This window comes from Aplidium turbinatum, chromosome 13 (genome assembly GCF_918807975.1).
Source record: "Aplidium turbinatum chromosome 13, kaAplTurb1.1, whole genome shotgun sequence".
Taxonomy (NCBI): domain Eukaryota; kingdom Metazoa; phylum Chordata; class Ascidiacea; order Aplousobranchia; family Polyclinidae; genus Aplidium; species Aplidium turbinatum.
In genome coordinates this window covers 16,965,460-16,983,530 of record NC_137484.1, presented here as the reverse complement: position 1 = coordinate 16,983,530, position 18,071 = coordinate 16,965,460, and the positions used below count along the sequence as shown (strand labels likewise).

At 38.0% G+C, this 18,071-nt stretch overlaps 1 protein-coding gene and 1 non-coding gene across 3 annotated transcripts in view; both read left to right on the top strand.

The window, feature by feature from the left end:
* Positions 1-18,071, top strand: part of LOC145782472 (peroxisome proliferator-activated receptor delta-like) — a 95,860-nt gene that overhangs the window by 52,426 nt on the left and 25,363 nt on the right. For both annotated transcript variants that reach the window (XM_082594268.1, XM_082594269.1), the window contains 3 exons: positions 16,512-16,606; positions 17,366-17,504; positions 17,814-18,025. In XM_082594268.1, coding sequence (XP_082450394.1) covers positions 16,512-16,606; positions 17,366-17,504; positions 17,814-18,025 — 446 coding nt within the window. The remainder of the gene's footprint in view (positions 1-16,511; positions 16,607-17,365; positions 17,505-17,813; positions 18,026-18,071) is intronic.
* On the top strand, positions 12,057-12,159 carry LOC145782647 (U6 spliceosomal RNA). The gene has a single exon (XR_014290873.1). It is a non-coding gene; the product is annotated as a U6 spliceosomal RNA (small nuclear RNA).

The following is an 18,071-nucleotide window of genomic DNA, read 5'->3' as shown; positions in this document are numbered from 1 at the left end:
TGCTGCAGCATATTTCCAAGTTGCTTTCCCAACGGTTTAAGCCACCGAACGTCACTGTCTGCGACCAAGACCATTAAATACAGGAAGGCCAAGTGCTAATTTTCATGTGTTGATAAAGCGGATTTCGATTGTTGTGCGTCTGACAACAAAACAGTGCGTTCTGTTGAATCATTATTGATCTCACAGCTGGAAGGCGCCGTTGAAAATAGCACGTCTAATTTAGCTAGTTTACTTATTATTGCCGTGAATGAATAGTGTTACGTGACTATTCCAGCAGCGTAAGTTACTCTACTCTCTACTTTGAAATTTCCTCACCATATGTCAATGCCAATACTTAGATGAACCATCGAATGGTAGTGTCGGGAATAAGCTATTCGACTTATACATGGGAAAAGGAAGTATCACCGATTTTCAGCTCAAAAGCAGGGGTTCGACTTACACATGAGATCGACCTATACTCGAGTGTACCGTACTGTATACGCACTATTTTGCATTTTTTGCTATAGTAATCAAGACTAGAGTCGGTCGAAACATTTATAACTCCGACTCCTCAGTTTATAACTGGCCGACTCCGGCTTCAGTGTTGCCAGATTTTAAAGGGTTGCCTGTTTTTTTCAAATTTTTGTTCGTATTCATTTTTTTAATTTAATTTCACTTAAGTTGTGATCGAAATTGAAACGGTGCCTTTCCTAAAAACTAACAAGAACAAACACTTCTATTATTTTCTGGTGATGTTCTAGAGCTCAATACGAAGAAAAAGAAACCATATTTTGAAAATAAAATTACAAACAAAATTGTATTGTTTATCGTTTGTATCAAGCCGGAGTGGGCTTTTTTTAACGACCCCGACTCTGGACACACTAAAATTTTTCCAACTCTACAGCCCTGATAATAATAGCATCTTCACTAGGCTGGCGCAAAATCTCGAAAAAAAATCTTTTTTCTTTTAAACTTTTCGTCAGTTTGGAATATTGTTCCTTTTGGTAAATGTATCTCCTACACCAAAAAGTTTCACAAAAAAATATTAACGTTTGACCCTGGTTCACCTGGTTTGAATTTTTTCAAAATATCGAATTTTTGCTTATCCCCGAAACTGCTCACCAGCTATCTTCTAATGCACTCTAGCATCTTAATGGACACAATAAGAGGCAGTAACACAAACTTGTAGCAAGCAAAGTGGTTTAATTAGCAACTCCATGAACACTGACACCTGTATTACTCTCAAAATATCGAATTCTACCACATTTCAGACATGATTTTCTTTGTGCACCCTTTACCGTAGTAAATATATACTGCTTTCAGTTTCTTGAATCATTTGACGATGTTTATCGATTTTCACAGGCCAACAAAACTTTTTTTTATATAAAGGCAGTCATTTTAAGGTATTTCGAGGCCCCTTATTCTGAAAATGCACTAAGTTTTCTCGAATTGGCTCTAGTTTTTGAGTTACAGCAAAAATATTTTTTTCATAATTTTGAGGCCCTATAGATTTAACGTCGTGTCGTTTATTACATAGACAAAACTGAAGTAATCCCAGGCACATTTCTGAGTTGTATAAACGCTATTTTGAACCAATCACGTTGATTACAAACAACCCAAACAAACAGCTATTTAACGTTTACTGGCCTAGTAACAATCAAAATATGATGTGAAGTAAGCCTGAGGATACAAGATGTAGAATATATAACTTTCGTTTTGCATTAATATATTTGTTGACTTCACCAGTATCAGACTTACTAAGTATAAGCTACTAAGTACAAACAAAATGCATACATTGTTTTGCTAACAAACTAGACAAATAAGCAAAACAACGCTATCGATAAACAAACGCAACTCTTTATTATGATTGGCCTACTGAGCAACACCCGTCAAGGTATGAAGGCCATTTATATAATTACAGAATACAAAGTTATGTTATTCAGTAAAGTAGCTGCTTAGAATTTTATCCTTGCTGCGGAAGAACGTAATCTTGGCCTTGGAGTCAAAAATGCCATGTTGATCGAGATGAGGAGCCAAGATTCCAGCTACCACTTTTGATAACTAAATCTTTAACTACTACAGTAGGTGGTAGAAATGGTTTTGAGAAAAAAACTTGACCTTGCTCCAAAACACTACTGAAGGTATTGAGGTTACTCTCGGTCATGCCCGTTTTCCTATTGTTTCAAGCAAATCACCACTTGAAACTAGAGAGGGCAAACAAAAAACAGAAATAGCAACGTCCATGCAATGACTGCCTTGCACACTCCATGTAAACATAATGTTCCAACTTCTTTCGAACATCCTCATCGTGCAGAAGTATCAATTTTCATGGTGCTGCCACGGCTTTCTTCTGAACTTCTTAGCCTTGAGCCCAGAAACGGGTTTGCGTGCAATGTTTGCATACTTTATAGGAGGAACCCAGGACTTATCTTGATCCCCCAGCTTCATGTCAAAGTAATAATGATGCTTGTTTTTATATAGCGCTGTATCTATCGCAGAATGCGTTGCTCCTCTGCGTTGCCTCATGCAGCAAAATATATCTGGGTTGTTTGTACAGCATCCTACTTGTCAAAGGCATATTTTATTTGCCTATATGCCATTTATTTAGCCTATAGACCAGAAAAAAACTTCTTGCAGCAAAGACTTGGCCTTAGCAAAGGCTTTAGAATAAAATTTCATTTGTACAGTATCCATTTCAGTAGGCCTACCTATTCAATATAAAGCTGCATTCATAAACACATGACTTTCGGGATATTTTTCTTGTGATGTAGGCCTACTGATTCACAACTGTTTTCATTGAATATTTATGTCTCCCTTACGTTAAACACAGTTCATTTCAACCTTTGCTTGCGTTTTGAACTTTCCTGCAATATGAACCAATTGAACTAGACAAGTGGAACTATGACATCATAATGGTAAACAGGGCTGAAAATAAGTGATTTGCTAATTGAGAGTATTTGAGAAACGATTTCAAAAATATTTTCATTGTCGAATATCTCGAAAACTAGAGCCAATTCGAAAAAACTAAGTGCATTTTCGGAATCAGGTGCCCTGAAATACTCTATAATGACTCTCATCTTTTGTGCCAAATTTTTTTTGTTGGTCTGTGTTATAAATTCACTGACTGCGAAAAGGCTGTAACATCAACTAAAATGACACTAAAAGCATGCACTATTAGTGACTCTCAGACTTGGAGTAGGGTAAAGATGTTCCATGTGGAAGTTAACAGAGGAAGTGACGTAAAAATCACGTGGTCAAATTTTGAGAAATCCCTCTTCAGATATTGCTAAACCACTTCGAAATTTACTAATTTTTCAGAAAAATTCAGAATTTCTCCTTGGGTGAACCAGGGTCAAAGGTCAAAACCCTACAAAATTTTTTGGTTTACAAATATCAGTGAGCAAAATGGAACATTATTCCAAACTGACAAAAAATTTAAAGAACATCAAGGAAAATGAGCCACCCTAATCTTCACCAAGCACATGTGCAAACCACATTGTTTATAATGTGTGATGGCTTAAAGAAACATTAATGAAAATAGCTACCATAGCCTACATTGAGAATTTTCAATGATACAAAAAAGCAAGAACTTGGTTTAGTAGTTAACCATGTCTATAGATGTTGATTATAGGGGCCCCTCAGGCTTGAGACAGAAGGACGAGATATAACTGGTGACCCTTGCTTTTCTGTTAATATGATTTAAAAAGCATGGACAACTTTGTCAGAAAACAGACTGTTCTGCTGTGTTTGCACAAGTGCTCCAGCCACCTTTAAGGGTGGGCATTTTTAAATGTTTGATGATTCTAATGTATTCTATAGCAACAAGGTGCGATTTTTTCTTGTTAAACGACCAAAAATTCTGCGTTTGTTTGTCGAATAGTAATATGACGTCACAAGAGTCAGATAAGCGTTTGGCCGCGAGTTACCGCACAAGTTGTGTGGATGTACGTCACTAACGTCAGAGTTACTTAAGTTTTTAATCGCGGGCTGGTTGTGTGATTGCAAAGGAATATCAAGCGCCAAGTTGTGTACCTACCCGACGTGTATATTATTCGTTTCGCTCCAGGAAGAGAACTGCTGTAAACACGAAACTGAGGATGGAAAAAGAAAAAGGCCCTTAGGCTGTCGTCGTTGGCTCCAGCTCGTGTCCGAACATTGGTTTTGTCTTTAATCTTCAAATCGAATTTGGCTTTGGGTGATGTCGTATGTGGCTTTGGAGGCCTAGTCTATGATGGAAAAGATGTTGGCAAAAGTCACATTGTATGGAGGGTGGGGAACGTGGTAGTTTTAGCTTTTCTAATGTTTCATTTTTCTTGGGCTTTTTGTATCCTGTTTTTTTTCGAAAATTTTCGTTACCCTCTATCGTTCTTTTTCTCCAGAGTGATCTGTCACTAGCAAGTTGTTCCCATGAATCCAGATCAATGGTTGAGGGAGACTTTCAGCTGATCTTTGTATCTCATTTTTGGACTTCCGGGGGGTCTTTTCCCTGTCTCTAGTTCACCATAAAGCATTATTCGAGGAAGCCTTGTTGGGTCCATTCGCACGACATGTCCTGTCCAGCGAAGGCGGTGTTGCAATATGGTGATTTCTAAACTGGGCAACCTGGCGCGGTCAAGGATTGCATCGTTGGTGAGGCAATCTTTCCAACAAGTGCTTAGCATTTGCCTCAGTTTTCTTTGCTGGAAATTTTCAAGACTTTTAATATCACTGCGGTATAATACCCAGGTTTCACAAGCATAGAGAAGGGTAGATAGAACGACTGCCCGAAAGACCATAATCTTTGTGCGGATAGATATAGCATGGTTGTTGAAAACACGATGTTTAAGTCTTCCATAGGCACAATGTACTGCTTTTATACGATGTTCAATATCCTTTGCACATGTTGGTGCTGTTGAAAGTATGCTAGTACCGTACCAAGGTAGGAGAAATAGTCTACTTCACCTAGAGGTCTTTCGTTGATATTGATCTCTGGGGAGGTGTGATCAGATGGTGTTTGGTTGAGTATCCAAGTTTTATCAATGTTAACTTCCGTACCAAAATGCGCATAAGAGTTGTTGTATACCACTAGCGTTACCTTCTGCGAGATTTTTTCCTTTAGCATCTCTTTAGTCTCGCTTAGTACGTAAATGGTTATGCACGTACCCGCACGCAAACACAGTTAGAAGCGAAATATGCAAGTTACCAAATGTTTGATGCCATGTGTTACAACTTCGATCAAAGCGTTTTCTCGCAGTGTTCAAAATGTTCTTCTGGAAGAGAACTCTTTTCCATAAAAATGGCGGCCTTTTTCATCTGTATTTCTGAACATCTGGTCGGAAACTAGGATGTTTTCTAGATGTGAAAAACTTTCGTAACAAGTATCCAACAGAGTCACTTTAACGGTGCAATATTGTTAATTGGCTCATACGGTGAAATACAAACTAGCATAGACGTTGACAACTAAAAATAGCCTAGCCCTAGGTTATTATCTATAAAAAAAAACGTTGTGGCGAAATGTTTGATGCCAGGCGTTAGAACTTCGATCAAAGCATTTTCCCGCAGTGTTCAAATTGAAGCGTCGCTTTTAGACCTTGCCTTGAAGTAGGCTACCTGGCGCAAGAAAATTTATGTAAGTCGGCACTCTTATGATTGAATCACTTGATGCTCTCCCCTCCCGATTGTTCCTCGACCTGACTTGACCACCTCTCGACCTGACCTTGACCATTTTTTTTTTTTAATTTTTCTTTCCGTGAGGCACGGCGTTTGTCGATTAGTGACGGCGCGTGTCGAGCGGGATCGCCGCCGAAAAGGCAAAAATCGCAGTTCTGTAAAGCAATAATTGTAGGCAACAAAATTCAAATCATTGAATTTGACTCGGTTTATAATTAAAACAATGAAGCAAAGTCAAAGGTTTTGTTTTATGGCGGCATCCTTTACCTATTTGCAATACAAACTTTTTGTAGTGCAATGTATTTATAAGGTTTTTACACTTTCATGTGTTAAACATCATCACAATTTGATAGAAGTTAGCTCTGCCTTGGAAAATTACTTCTGCGTACTTGAATTTTGAGGTGATTTTCACGTAGAACGTAACTTGCGTGCACACAGTTTTCTGCCATGTGGGTAGTTGTTTTTCACAATATTGCATTAAAATTGATAGAAAACTGTATGAACAATAAACATGTTTAAAAAGACAGATACGGTCTGATCGAATCTGTAGCAAGGAGAGACACTAATGTCAAAGTTTGCAGTTTTTTAACGTTGTTTTGTAAAGAATACGGAATATCTAAAAAACTAGGGCCAATTTGAAAAAAAACTTTGTTATTTTTAGGTTCAGCGAAAACACATCAAAACGGTTGAAACTTTCTTGATAGGAAAATGTGTGTTGACCAGTGTTATATTTGCATAAGTTTGCGCCTCACAAATTGTTCCAACACGAAACCTTAAATTTTGCATAATTTTTTTCTCGTCAGTTTTCACTGTAATATTATTATTGACTCTGCTTGCTGCATTGGGTACTTTTATTTGCAATTTTTGCATCTCATCTTGTTTTTAAAATATCTTCCAACCCATGTACCTTATGGAATAACTACATTATTATATAGCTCCCTATGTCATCAAGCATATGGATTTGCGGAATCAGAAAAGGTCAACAGAGTTTCTAAAATTTACAACATATGTCAATAAGGAATGTCCACGGGGAATGCATCACCGAATGTGCAAGTGTAGTAGAGCAGAGCAATCAGAAAGCGCTCAACAAGAGCTACAGGATTAATTAATCCATGTCTGTAATTAATAAAAAATAGAATGCTAATGTCTTTGCGAACATAACAATGCTTTCGAGAAATTAAAACTGGTCAATTGAGGTCAGCTGGAAATGAAGGCAAGGTGGATATAACCAAACGAATTTCTCTTTTTGCTTGAAATACTGAAAATTTAACAAAATGTAATGGAGATAAATTGACGGTTAGTTAAGTCAAAATCGATAAAAGGCCCTATTTTGTCTAATGGTTATGAAAATACGTTCATGCGTAATTACTTTTTTAAATGTACAATAAGGTGCCTCAAACTACCCTCATGAAAAAATTTTCTCATGGCAGTATATTAAAGTTGTACTACCCTTAGAAAAAATCAATTGTGTAAAATATTACCAAATTTGGATAAACTCTACCGGGTCCACATCGAGCTTGAAAAAAGGAAAAATAGGGTTATTCCACATGAAAACAGCCAATACGAAAATATCTCGAATATGATACCTCTCAGATTTTGCTGAAAAGTTGTCATACTATGTCTTAAGTTACCAAACGAAAGAATCCCAAGTTTTAGATCAATATCTCGAAGAGTACGTCCATGGCGGCCATTTGAATTTCGAATACCACCCTCATTTTTGCCTTGTGGGGGTAGTGTACAGCAATGTTTGCCATCTTTAGGGCCCCATAACTTCCATTGTAAATGTAATAGAAAATTAAAATTTGCTAAGCTAGCTCAATATAAACTATACTACATAATTCAACAATAAAAAGAACATTTCTTGATGTATGGGTATTGGGTGGGTCACCAAAATGTTAATATTTTCCCCCGTAAAGGTGTGTGTTTTTTTTCAATATTTGAATGCTTCTGACATCCATACCAATCAAAATATTTGTTTAAAACATGATTATTTGTAATACTTGAAAACTTTGCTTCTACCTAATCAAGTTTGAGAGTTGTGGTACCATTAGCAGAGATCTTATGAGGGTCTAAAAGCCCGATCTGGCAAAAATGGCCCTTTTTAGAGCTCTAAATGACCATGTGGACTTTTTGTGGTCATATGGTAGTCCGACTGCCTGTTGTAGGGTAACACAAGACTCAAGTAATTTATTCACTGTTAGACGATCATGGACACTTTCATCTTTATCACCCAACATTACAAGGAGCACATCTACATGATGAGCAAGATATTGATAAGCAAAAACAAAGTATTTGGCACCCAAGCGTCAACTGCTGTAAATGGTTTATTCCACCCCCATAGCTCAGTTGGTTAGCGCATAACTTCGTGAACGAAGAAACTTCAAGATCAAGCGGTGCCAGGTCGACTCTCTGGGTGTGCGTTTGAGCAACGCATTTTAAGGACTGCTCTCCAGTCTCCATTTAGCTGCACATAGTGGATGGAATAATTTTTCGACAACAACACTTCAACCATCGAAAACTTTGTCAATCTCGGTAACCGGCCCTGCGTCAAAAGCCTCTACAAGTACAGTATGCGAAACTACCAAGAATAACATGTCAAGGCTTTGTCAGTCCGGGGATAAAGATTCAAAACTAACCCACCCGGCCACTTACTTTCTTTTTATGCGTCACAAGAAAGCCCATCATTTGCTTTGAATTGCCTGCATTAGCAGAATATGCAATAAATTTAGTTTTCCAGCTGGTTTCAAATCAAGCAAGATTAGGCCTACTGAATACTGATGGACCAACGAACTGTTTTAATATTGTTGAACGAGCAATGTGGTTTTTAAGAAATAATGTTTGGGAGGTTGCTATTAGGCTAAGGTTCTTTAAAGGGGTCTGCTACTATTCGGCGAGTTCTCTATTCGGCGAGAGCCTTTTTCGACGAGTGCCCTATTCGGCGAGTTTTTGAAATTTTATTTTTGAAAGGAAATTATCGGGTACCGTAGCCTAATTATAATTGCCGTTTTTACATCGTTAAACGTTGAAATCGTGCAGAAAGGAATAAAATGTTTGAACTATTAAATTAAAATTCGTTACGTCAGTTCAGTTGAGTTGTTTTTATTTCTGACCATCATATTATGAAAAACAATACACGTCAACATAGCAAAGGTAGAAGCGACAAAACGCGAACGTTAAAACGTGCTTGAATTCGTCATGTCAGTTCAGTTGTTTTTATTTTTGATCATGATATCAAAAACAATTCACGTCAACATAGCAAAGGTGTAGAAAAAAGTAGAAGCGACAAAAGGTGAACGTTAAAACGTGCATGTGACCGAAGTGAGTTATTGAGTTGAAAGAAATTTGGCACGGTCGCAACACCTTCAGAAAAATTTAAAAAATGAAGGGAAAATAAAAAAAAGAAAATGTTACAAAAAAATCATGTTTAATGTCTATAAGTTAGTACTTTTGAATAGTTAAAATGATTAGTTTGGATCAACAAATGTGTGGCCTACAGCTTGGATTGAAAGGAAATTATCGGGTACCGTAGCCTAGTTATCCCGACCAGCAGAAATTGCCGTTTTTACATCGTTTTAACGTCGCTAAACGTTGAAATCGAGTAGAAAAGAGAACTTTGCTGACTAGGATACGTTGAAACTGGGAAACATTCACAGAAGCCCTTCGATTTGTTCCAAGAACCCATTTAGCCTAATAGTTCATTTGTACATTGATTCAATGTCTGAATACATCATCTTACAAATGCATAATCTTAAAAATGCAACGTATCCAAGGGCTTTGTGAATGTTTCTCAGTTTCAACGCAGGCCTTAAAACTCGTGTTTTTTTCCGGCAGCCATCGTGGCCTACCGAGAACTCCTTCTCGGCGGCCAAATCTGCGTGCTTGGAGGCCAAAATACAATAACGATAGCACAAGTAAATAGCATTAAACTTGCAACAATGTTAAAGTGATCACTTAGCGTTGTTGAAGTCTGGGCGACGTCCTGCAATAGAACCGTTGTACCACGCATTAAATGCTTTATCGGGATTGTAATCCGGTATTGCGGGACCATCTAACGACCCTAAATTGTTTTAACTGCTCGCAGCTCAGTAAATTGTTTCAACTGCATACCGCCTTTCATAAAACCTGACCATTTATTCCGTTATGATGTTACCATAGGCGTCGATTTTTTCTTAGAAGAAAGGACTTCTGGGTGGGCGAGAGTCTTCAAACAGATTTCATTGAATACGTTCGCAAATTCGCAATGTTTAGTCTTTCTCACAATGACTGCGTTTAGCGTCGCTGCAGCAATTAAGCTTTAATAGGTTTGATGTTTGCTTTCTTGCACCTTGCGATCTTATGAGCGCTGCTAAACTAAACAAACTTCTTTTTATGTTTTTCTGTGCGACCTAAAAAGCGCGTGACTAGTGACCTGTTATCTTTAAAGTGGCGCCTTCGGATTTTCCGCAAAATGTTCGGACAGGTGACTACAGTGACAATAGGCTACCATCAGGGTTAAGACGCATCCACTGGAATTCGGAAAAAAGCTTCCTTTGCAACACACGACCTTGCCGAGCCGGAAGCTGATTCGGCACCATGCTAACGTCTATGGCTCATGCCGTCTTCTACAACTACCAGTGCATTGCCTGAGACATTGACTTCACCACCGTCCATCCTTGAAGCACTGCTTTCTTCATCAATGTCATCTCTACGTTCATTCGTGCTGGAAGTGGCTTTTTCAGCGTTATCATCTCGACGCCTTTTGAAAGCTGGTTTTAAGAATGTGCGAATAGATGTTTAACTTTGCTTCATGTTTAACTTTTTAATAATGACATGACAACATCGCTCGGTGCCCCAATTTATACCTAGCAACAAGTTTGTGAAGAAAGATTTGTAAAAAGCGATTGTTTCAGTACGTCTTTAGTTTGTATCGGTTATTTTATTGTCATGTTCATTATGATGTCACATTCATATTCCCTTAAGCTGACCCGGAACTGAAGTTTGATTGTGATGTGTAACGAAAGTGAGACCATTCGGAGAAAAGATCAAACGTGGCTTTCTCTCATCAGGAATTGCCAGCGTGTGGCAGTTGCTGTAGCAACAACAATGCAGTGAGTATATACCGCCTTTTTTCAACTCAGCGTTATTGCGGAATTGCTTTGTTCTGTCGGATACCTAGCGAGAGACATAGCGTAAAACAAGAAGTTGCGCTGCAGTTGGTTGGATAATTCAGCGTTTAACAAAAACGGAAATAATTGTAACGAACACTTTATAAGTGTCATGAAAACAGGGTAGGCGAAACATAATTTGCCCACCCTCGTTTCACGGCAGGGTGGGCGCCGCCCACCCGGCCCACCCTATTTCGACGCCTATGGAACATGGATGTTACCATTGAGGGTGTGAAGTCACTAACCCACAGCGTTTTCAACTATGAAGACACGTGTTTTACCCACGGATGTCAACTAACCTAGTTCTCCTTTTTAACAACGATTCAATGTCCGACAACATTGAATCGATATAAAAACGACAATATTGCCAGCCGATGTAAATTAGCACTTCGGATTAACACTTCGTTAAAATAAACATCGGGAATTGCAAACAAGACTTACAGCGCTGGTGATCGCAGCTGGATATATTTAATACAACAGTAGTGACTATGATGCGCTGACCTAATTCTGCGTCACTCTTTGATACTACATATTTTCGACATTTAATCCACAATCATTCTATTGCGAAATTAAATAATTGGCTAGAACAGGGGTCACCAACCTTTTTTGCATGCGGGCCACTTTGGCACTAAGGAGAGCTGTGGCGGGCCGCACTAATAAAATTTTAGGTAGGTTGACTCTTATGCTAGAAAAGAACGAATTTCGTACCCAGTATCCAGCGTTAGGCCTACATGTTGTTAATATTTGTCTTAAAATACCGCAGCAACACAATTTGTCGAACAACGCTACTGCCAGGCCAATTAAGCTCCTTTAACAACACTTTTGACTTTTTTAACAATGTTTAATAAACGAGGCCACTTGTTTTGCGCACTTATAGCGAGGCGAGTGATGGTTTCATCAAAATATTCATCGCCAAGTAAGAGTGGTGTTGTCACTTCGCTTCACAAATGATATCTTGCAATTAACAATTTCAGTAAACAAGGAAATGTTTGACACATCGCAATACAGGCAACAATAGTGACCTGCAAACATATCAGCGAAAAATAGGCTCCAATAACAAGGAAAAAGAAACCAGGCACCATGAAACAAACGTTTGTGGAAATCACCGAAAAGTCGTAGTTCTATCGTAATTCTTGAACAGTCTTCCCTCTAAAAAAGCAATGAGTTGGTTTTTCATCCTTCTTGTGAGAGTCTATAAAACCGTCTTTCTTTTATTATAGACAACTGTCACATGCGGTGTTTATTAGCGTGGCAAGAATTTGTTGAATAACAACATTTTGCAGTACTTGCTTCGGCAGTCCATACTAAAATTGGAACGATACGGAGAAGATTAGCATGGTCCCTACGCAAGGATGACACGCAAAATCGTGAAGCGTTTCATATTTTGCCAATTTATTATAAATTGAGTTGGCACACCGACCTATTTTGCTAACAAAATCTTGCATAAAGAGAATACTGCTCGTAAAACACAATAACCGTGAAACGCACACTAGTGTTCACATGATATTTGCAAACTTAAAATAAGCAACCCAATGCTCACAGAAATTCGAAAACAGACGTTTTGATCAACCACTGGGACAATGTGGCTGGACATCGCATTGGAATAACTTTAAGCAACCCTCATCTAGAACTATAATCTGATTGGTCGGTCGGTGGAATCGTATGCAAAGCGAAAATATGCTTCCCGGAAAGTATTTTTTGCCTTCGTGCTCTTTAACTCCTCAAGAATTGGTTGTACTTGTACGCTGATACCTTCCGCGGGCCGCAGCGATACAGCGTGGCGGGCCGCATGCGGCCCGCGGGCCGCCAGTTGGTGACCCCTGGGCTAGAAGAAACCGGCGGCCAAACTTGGCCGACGGAGGAGGTAGCACAGACGGTCATTCAAGCACTACTGTTTAGCGGCCATGACCGCCGGCTGCTTTAAGGCTTGCAACGTATCCTAGTCATCAAAGTTCTTTTTTCTGTGACACGATTTCAACGTTTAGCGACGTTAAAACGATAGACCACACATTTGGTTAGCCTTCTTATTCTGTTACTACAATGTAAAAATGATCTGTTAGGCTAACTGGGTTCTTGGAACAAATTTTTGCTGGTAGGGATAACTAGGCTAAGGTACCCGATAATTTCCTTTCAATCCAAGCTGTAGGCCACACATTTGTTGATCCAAACTAATCATTTTAAAGGGCGGGGAAACCCAAATTCACTTTTTGCGAGTTTTTTGTTTCAGCGTGATGTCATTGTGTACAACATGCATTGTGTACAACATGCAACAACATACAACATACAAAATTTTGTTTCCCTCGTCTCGCTAAGGCCACTTTTGTTTGATACCCGTTTGCGAGGTCTCGCGCGCATCAAGCTGTGATTTTGTTCGCTGTGACGTCACAAGGTACATATAGTTGTGGCCAAAACTTTAAGACCAGACTTGATTTATGACGATTTTTGCATTACTTCAAAATACTGCATCATATATTGTTTCAGTTGCATCATCTTTATGCATCGTCTTATATCTGATGCAGTATTTTGAAGTAATGCAAAAATCGTCATAAATCAAGTCTGGTCTTAAAGTTTTGGCCATAACTATATGTACCTTGTGACGCCACAGCGAACAGAATCACAGCTTGATGCGCAACGAGACCTCGCAAACGGGTATCAAACAAAAGCGGCCCTAGCGAGACGAGGGCAACAAAATTTGGATTTTTTTATTGCTAAAACGCATGTTGTACACAATGACATCACGCTGAAACAAAAAACTCGCAAAGTTAATTTGGGTTTCCCCGCCCTTTAACTATTCAAAAGTACTAACTTATAGATATAAACATGATTTTTTTTTGTAACATTTTCTTTTTTTTATTTTCCCCTCACATCTTAAATTTTTCTGAAAGCGTTGCGACCGTGCCAAATTTCTTTCAACTCAATAACTTACTTCGGTCACAAGCACGTTTTAACGTTCGCGTTTTGTCGCTTCTACCTTAAAAACAACTGAACGGACATGACGAATTCAAGCACGTTTTAGCGTTCGCGTTTTGTCGCTTCTACCTTTGCTATGTTGACGTGTATTGTTTTTGATATGATGGTCAGAAATAAAAACAACTGAACTGAACTGACATGACGAATTTTAATTTAATAGTTCAAACATTTTATTTTTATTCCTTTCTGCACGTTCAGCGACGTTAAAACGATGTGAAAACAGTTAGGCTACGGTACCCGATAATTCCCTTTCAAAAATAAAATTTCAAAAACTCGCCGAATAGGGCACTCGCCGAAAAAGGCTCTCGCCGAATAGAGAACTCGCCGAATCGAACTAGCCGAATCGGATTAGCCGAATCTGACTCGCCGAAACGGGCCATTTCGTCATGCTCACTGCTCATCATGTAGATGTACTCCTTGCGTTGAAAAATTGAAAAAACACCTTTACGGGGGAAAATATTAACAATTTGGTGACCCACCTAATGCCCATGGCGCATCAAGAAATGTTGTTTTTACTGTTGAATTGTGTAGTATAGTTTATAATGAGCTAGCATAGCTGAAAATGGCAAACATTGCTGTACGCTACCCTCACCAGTCACAAAACGAGTGTGGTACTCGTAATTGGTCGCCATGGACGTACTCTTTGAGATATTGATCTAAAACTTGGGATTCTTTCGTTTGGTAACCTAAGACATAGTATGACAACTTTTCAGCAAAATCTGAGAGGTATCATATTCGAGATATTTTTGTCAACTTTAATATACTGCCATGAGAAACAAAATTTCATTGGGGTAGTTTGATGCACCCAAACGTACAATATATAAATTGTTTTTGCCACTCATTGAGTCTGCCTTGTTGCATCTATAGCAATGCTCATTGCTCTTCAATGCGTTTGCGTGAAACCTTAGAAAAAATATCGGTTAATTTGGAGTACAGTATTGGTGATGAAGTAGACGCTGATGTTTCTTAACCGCTGTTTCGGTTTCTCGATGTTATTGAAATAGAAAAATTGTACAAGGATCATTCATTTAGGATGCAACCGAACGATTAAATATAACAAATAAATTCCTGTATCAGTATCCGGCTGTCCGCAAAATTTGGCCAATACCATCACCGATAAACGTTCATCATAACAGCATCTGCTAAAAGATTTAAGTGACAATAAAACTGTTTATTTTTGAAGTAGCAACATCACGTTGATATGGAAAACTAAGTAGGCCTAGCCCAGCTAGAAAAGTCGTTTTTTTTAAATTGATACATCGTCTGCAGACGTTGTCTAAATTTTGGATGGTATGAGTTGCTCCTTTGCAGAAAAAAAATTTGGTAGTCACTGTCTTAAAGTGATTTGTTTCGCCGAAACAAAATACATTTTTACAACAGTCTTGCATTGCCTGGTTTTTGAAATAGTGTGGAGAGTATATTGTCATTTGTGTTTTTTTTTGCTCTCGTTTTAGTCATAAATCAGTGATCCATAACTTCAACATGAAAAAAAATTACCATTATCCTACCGAAAAAGCGAAACTAACGCACTTGGCCATTCACACAACGGAAAAACATCAATAAATGTGATGAATAAATACTATTGATACAAAGAAAAAAACCTTGTCACTCTGTGGTGACCGATTTCAAATACGGTACAATAAACTCGAAATTTATCAAACTGGATTTCAATTTATTTGCAAAAGTAAACAAAATTTGTTCAGAAACTAATTTTAAAACAAAACCATGCACCCAAGTCAAATTCTAAACGAATGGCGTGCAGCCTATTGCGTAAAACTTCATGCGACTTTTAGCGTTCGGCCCAGGGATATCTAGAACAACGGTTCGGCCATTTTTCTTTTTTAGCATCGCAACCCTCAACGAGAAATCAAGACAAAGAACCTATGCGTCGAAATAAAATTTTAATCTCGTAATATAATATTGTTAAAGATTATCCATTTGAATAGTCAAATCCAGTAAAACACGAAGTCCTTATCTGTGGTCACTGGTCAGACTTTAACTCACAAATTTTGTGCAAAGTTGTTCACCCGGGAAAAGTTGTACAGTACTGTTTTACGGCAACATAAGGAATTGCGAGGAAATAGCGTAACGTTCTAACGAATGACTTGCTTTCACCTAAAGCCCTTTCGAACAATGTGATTTAGATGTAATATCAATGACTGATCATATTCTGAGGGTATGCACGAGCTGTTTGCATTACGTTTAATTATAGTGTCGTCTTTTTTGCTGTTAATATGACATAACATAAACAAGGAAGAAGTAATAATGCAACGAATGAATCGCGCTGTTATGAAGCCTTGTTGAACAATTGTCCTTTGATATAGTTTCGTTTCTCTCAGTGATAATGTTCTAAAATTTATGCGCCCTTTATTTAATTTACAAAAGGCTTAATCATGGTGTGCGTTTCTTTTGTTGTTTTTATTATGAAGTCACAAAAAGCAACAATGGAACGTAACGAATGTGACATGAAACTTATTTTGAACAGTTTTGTGCACCATCAAAAGTCGTCTTGGCGCTTGATTAAACTTTTTGTTATTGAGTTTGGCTATCATTGCTACATATTTTTGCAACACTAAAGTACGGTATCAGTAAAAATATGGATATCAACCTAAAAAAGTAATGTAGGTGCCGGTGTCTGCAAAAGCATTGGTATCCGCACATTTTAAGTTACCAGGAACCTATTTGGTTCGCCAGTATTTCCAAATTTTTATATCTCTGTGTTAAAGCATTCACAAAATTGCATGACACGTTTTAACTATATTTCCACAGCCATCAAGTCATCAACTCTGAAAATCCCATGCAGTGTATGTGGAGATATATCATCTGGCTTTCACTATGGTGTTCATTCATGTGAAGGTTGCAAGGTAATTTTACATATATATTTGCTGTAGAAGATTGAGTTGACAACATGGAAGACCTGAGTTGTAGAACTACTTAATTCGCATTTTGCAGAAATTGAGTTATATATCACCAGAAATATATTGTATCATGGTCAATGCCTGCCTCGAGCAAAATTTGATTTAAAAGACGGCTTAATTTTGCTATAACATACGCTAGTATTTGCACAGAAATAAAAGATTAAACAGCATTAAAAGAAATTTAAATTTATTTATCTCAAAAGTTGTATTTTGGACTTGAGCAGTTCTTCAACTCAGGTCTTCCTTGTTTAATTCTACCTTGTGTAATTTCCGGGAATATGGCACTGCGTTACAACAGAAACAGTCTCTGACAAAACACCGCCTATGACGATCTAGTCTTCTCTCAGCGTTGCCAAAATGCGAATTCAACCTTTTTTCTATTATGTCTCCATAATGACAAATTTGTTTGTCCCTTCCAAAAAGCAGAAAAAAAGGTGAATCTGGTTTGGAGATGATATTATATATCTTTCATCACCTTAAACATTAGTCTTCAGTACCTCTCCCAACAGAAATGCAAACAATCCACACATAAATCCAGTTCCTGTGAAACCAAACCATCAAGTGTTGATATACTGTATATAGCCGAAGTCGACACCCCCGAATTCTATCATATATAATTTTAGTGTACTTTTTTACTGTTATTTTGCCACAAGGCATTTTTCCTTTGTAGTAAACTTCTAGTTTTGACTCTTGCGAATTTTTTAGGGTTTCTTTCGTCGAACACTCTCTTTGAAATTAGGCTATGATGTATGTCATCAAGCCTGCAAAATTGACGTTAAAAATAGAAACAAATGCCAGTTCTGCCGTTACGAAAAGTGCTTAAAGGCTGGAATGTCGCAAAACGGTAAGTGTATTGGGCATAATGTACTAGAAAATGTGATTCGTTTTGTGTTTTATTTGTTGTCAAACTGTTTTCGTATTAAACGGTGCATGCAAGTCATTGAGTGCTTGAATACAGGTCTCGTTCAACTTCAGAGTGAGCACATAAAATAAAATTTTGTATCTACTCAGTACGTTGCGCTTGTACAGCATTGTACATTCACAATTTTCAACTTAAAAAAAATTAAATACAAAAATTGTTACCGTACTCTAAAATGTTAATATCTGTGAAAGATTAAAACTACGTTTAATTGGGATCGATTTTACTGTTTAGCAATACGATTTGGAAGGATGCCAACAGAGGAAAAAGAACGCATCATATCTGGCCCACGAAATCCCACATTAAGTTGTCCTGCGGATCCCGCTCATAACGTCCATCTCATGTGTTTGGTCGAACGTTTATCAACTTCTTTTACGACACAATGCTCTATAACCAAGGCAAAAGTAAATCGTGTGTGGATTGGCCGTAGAGAGCTTAAGGACCATGTGAGTAATGTAAAGTGAAAGTGTATAACAATTTTCCTTTGGGAAG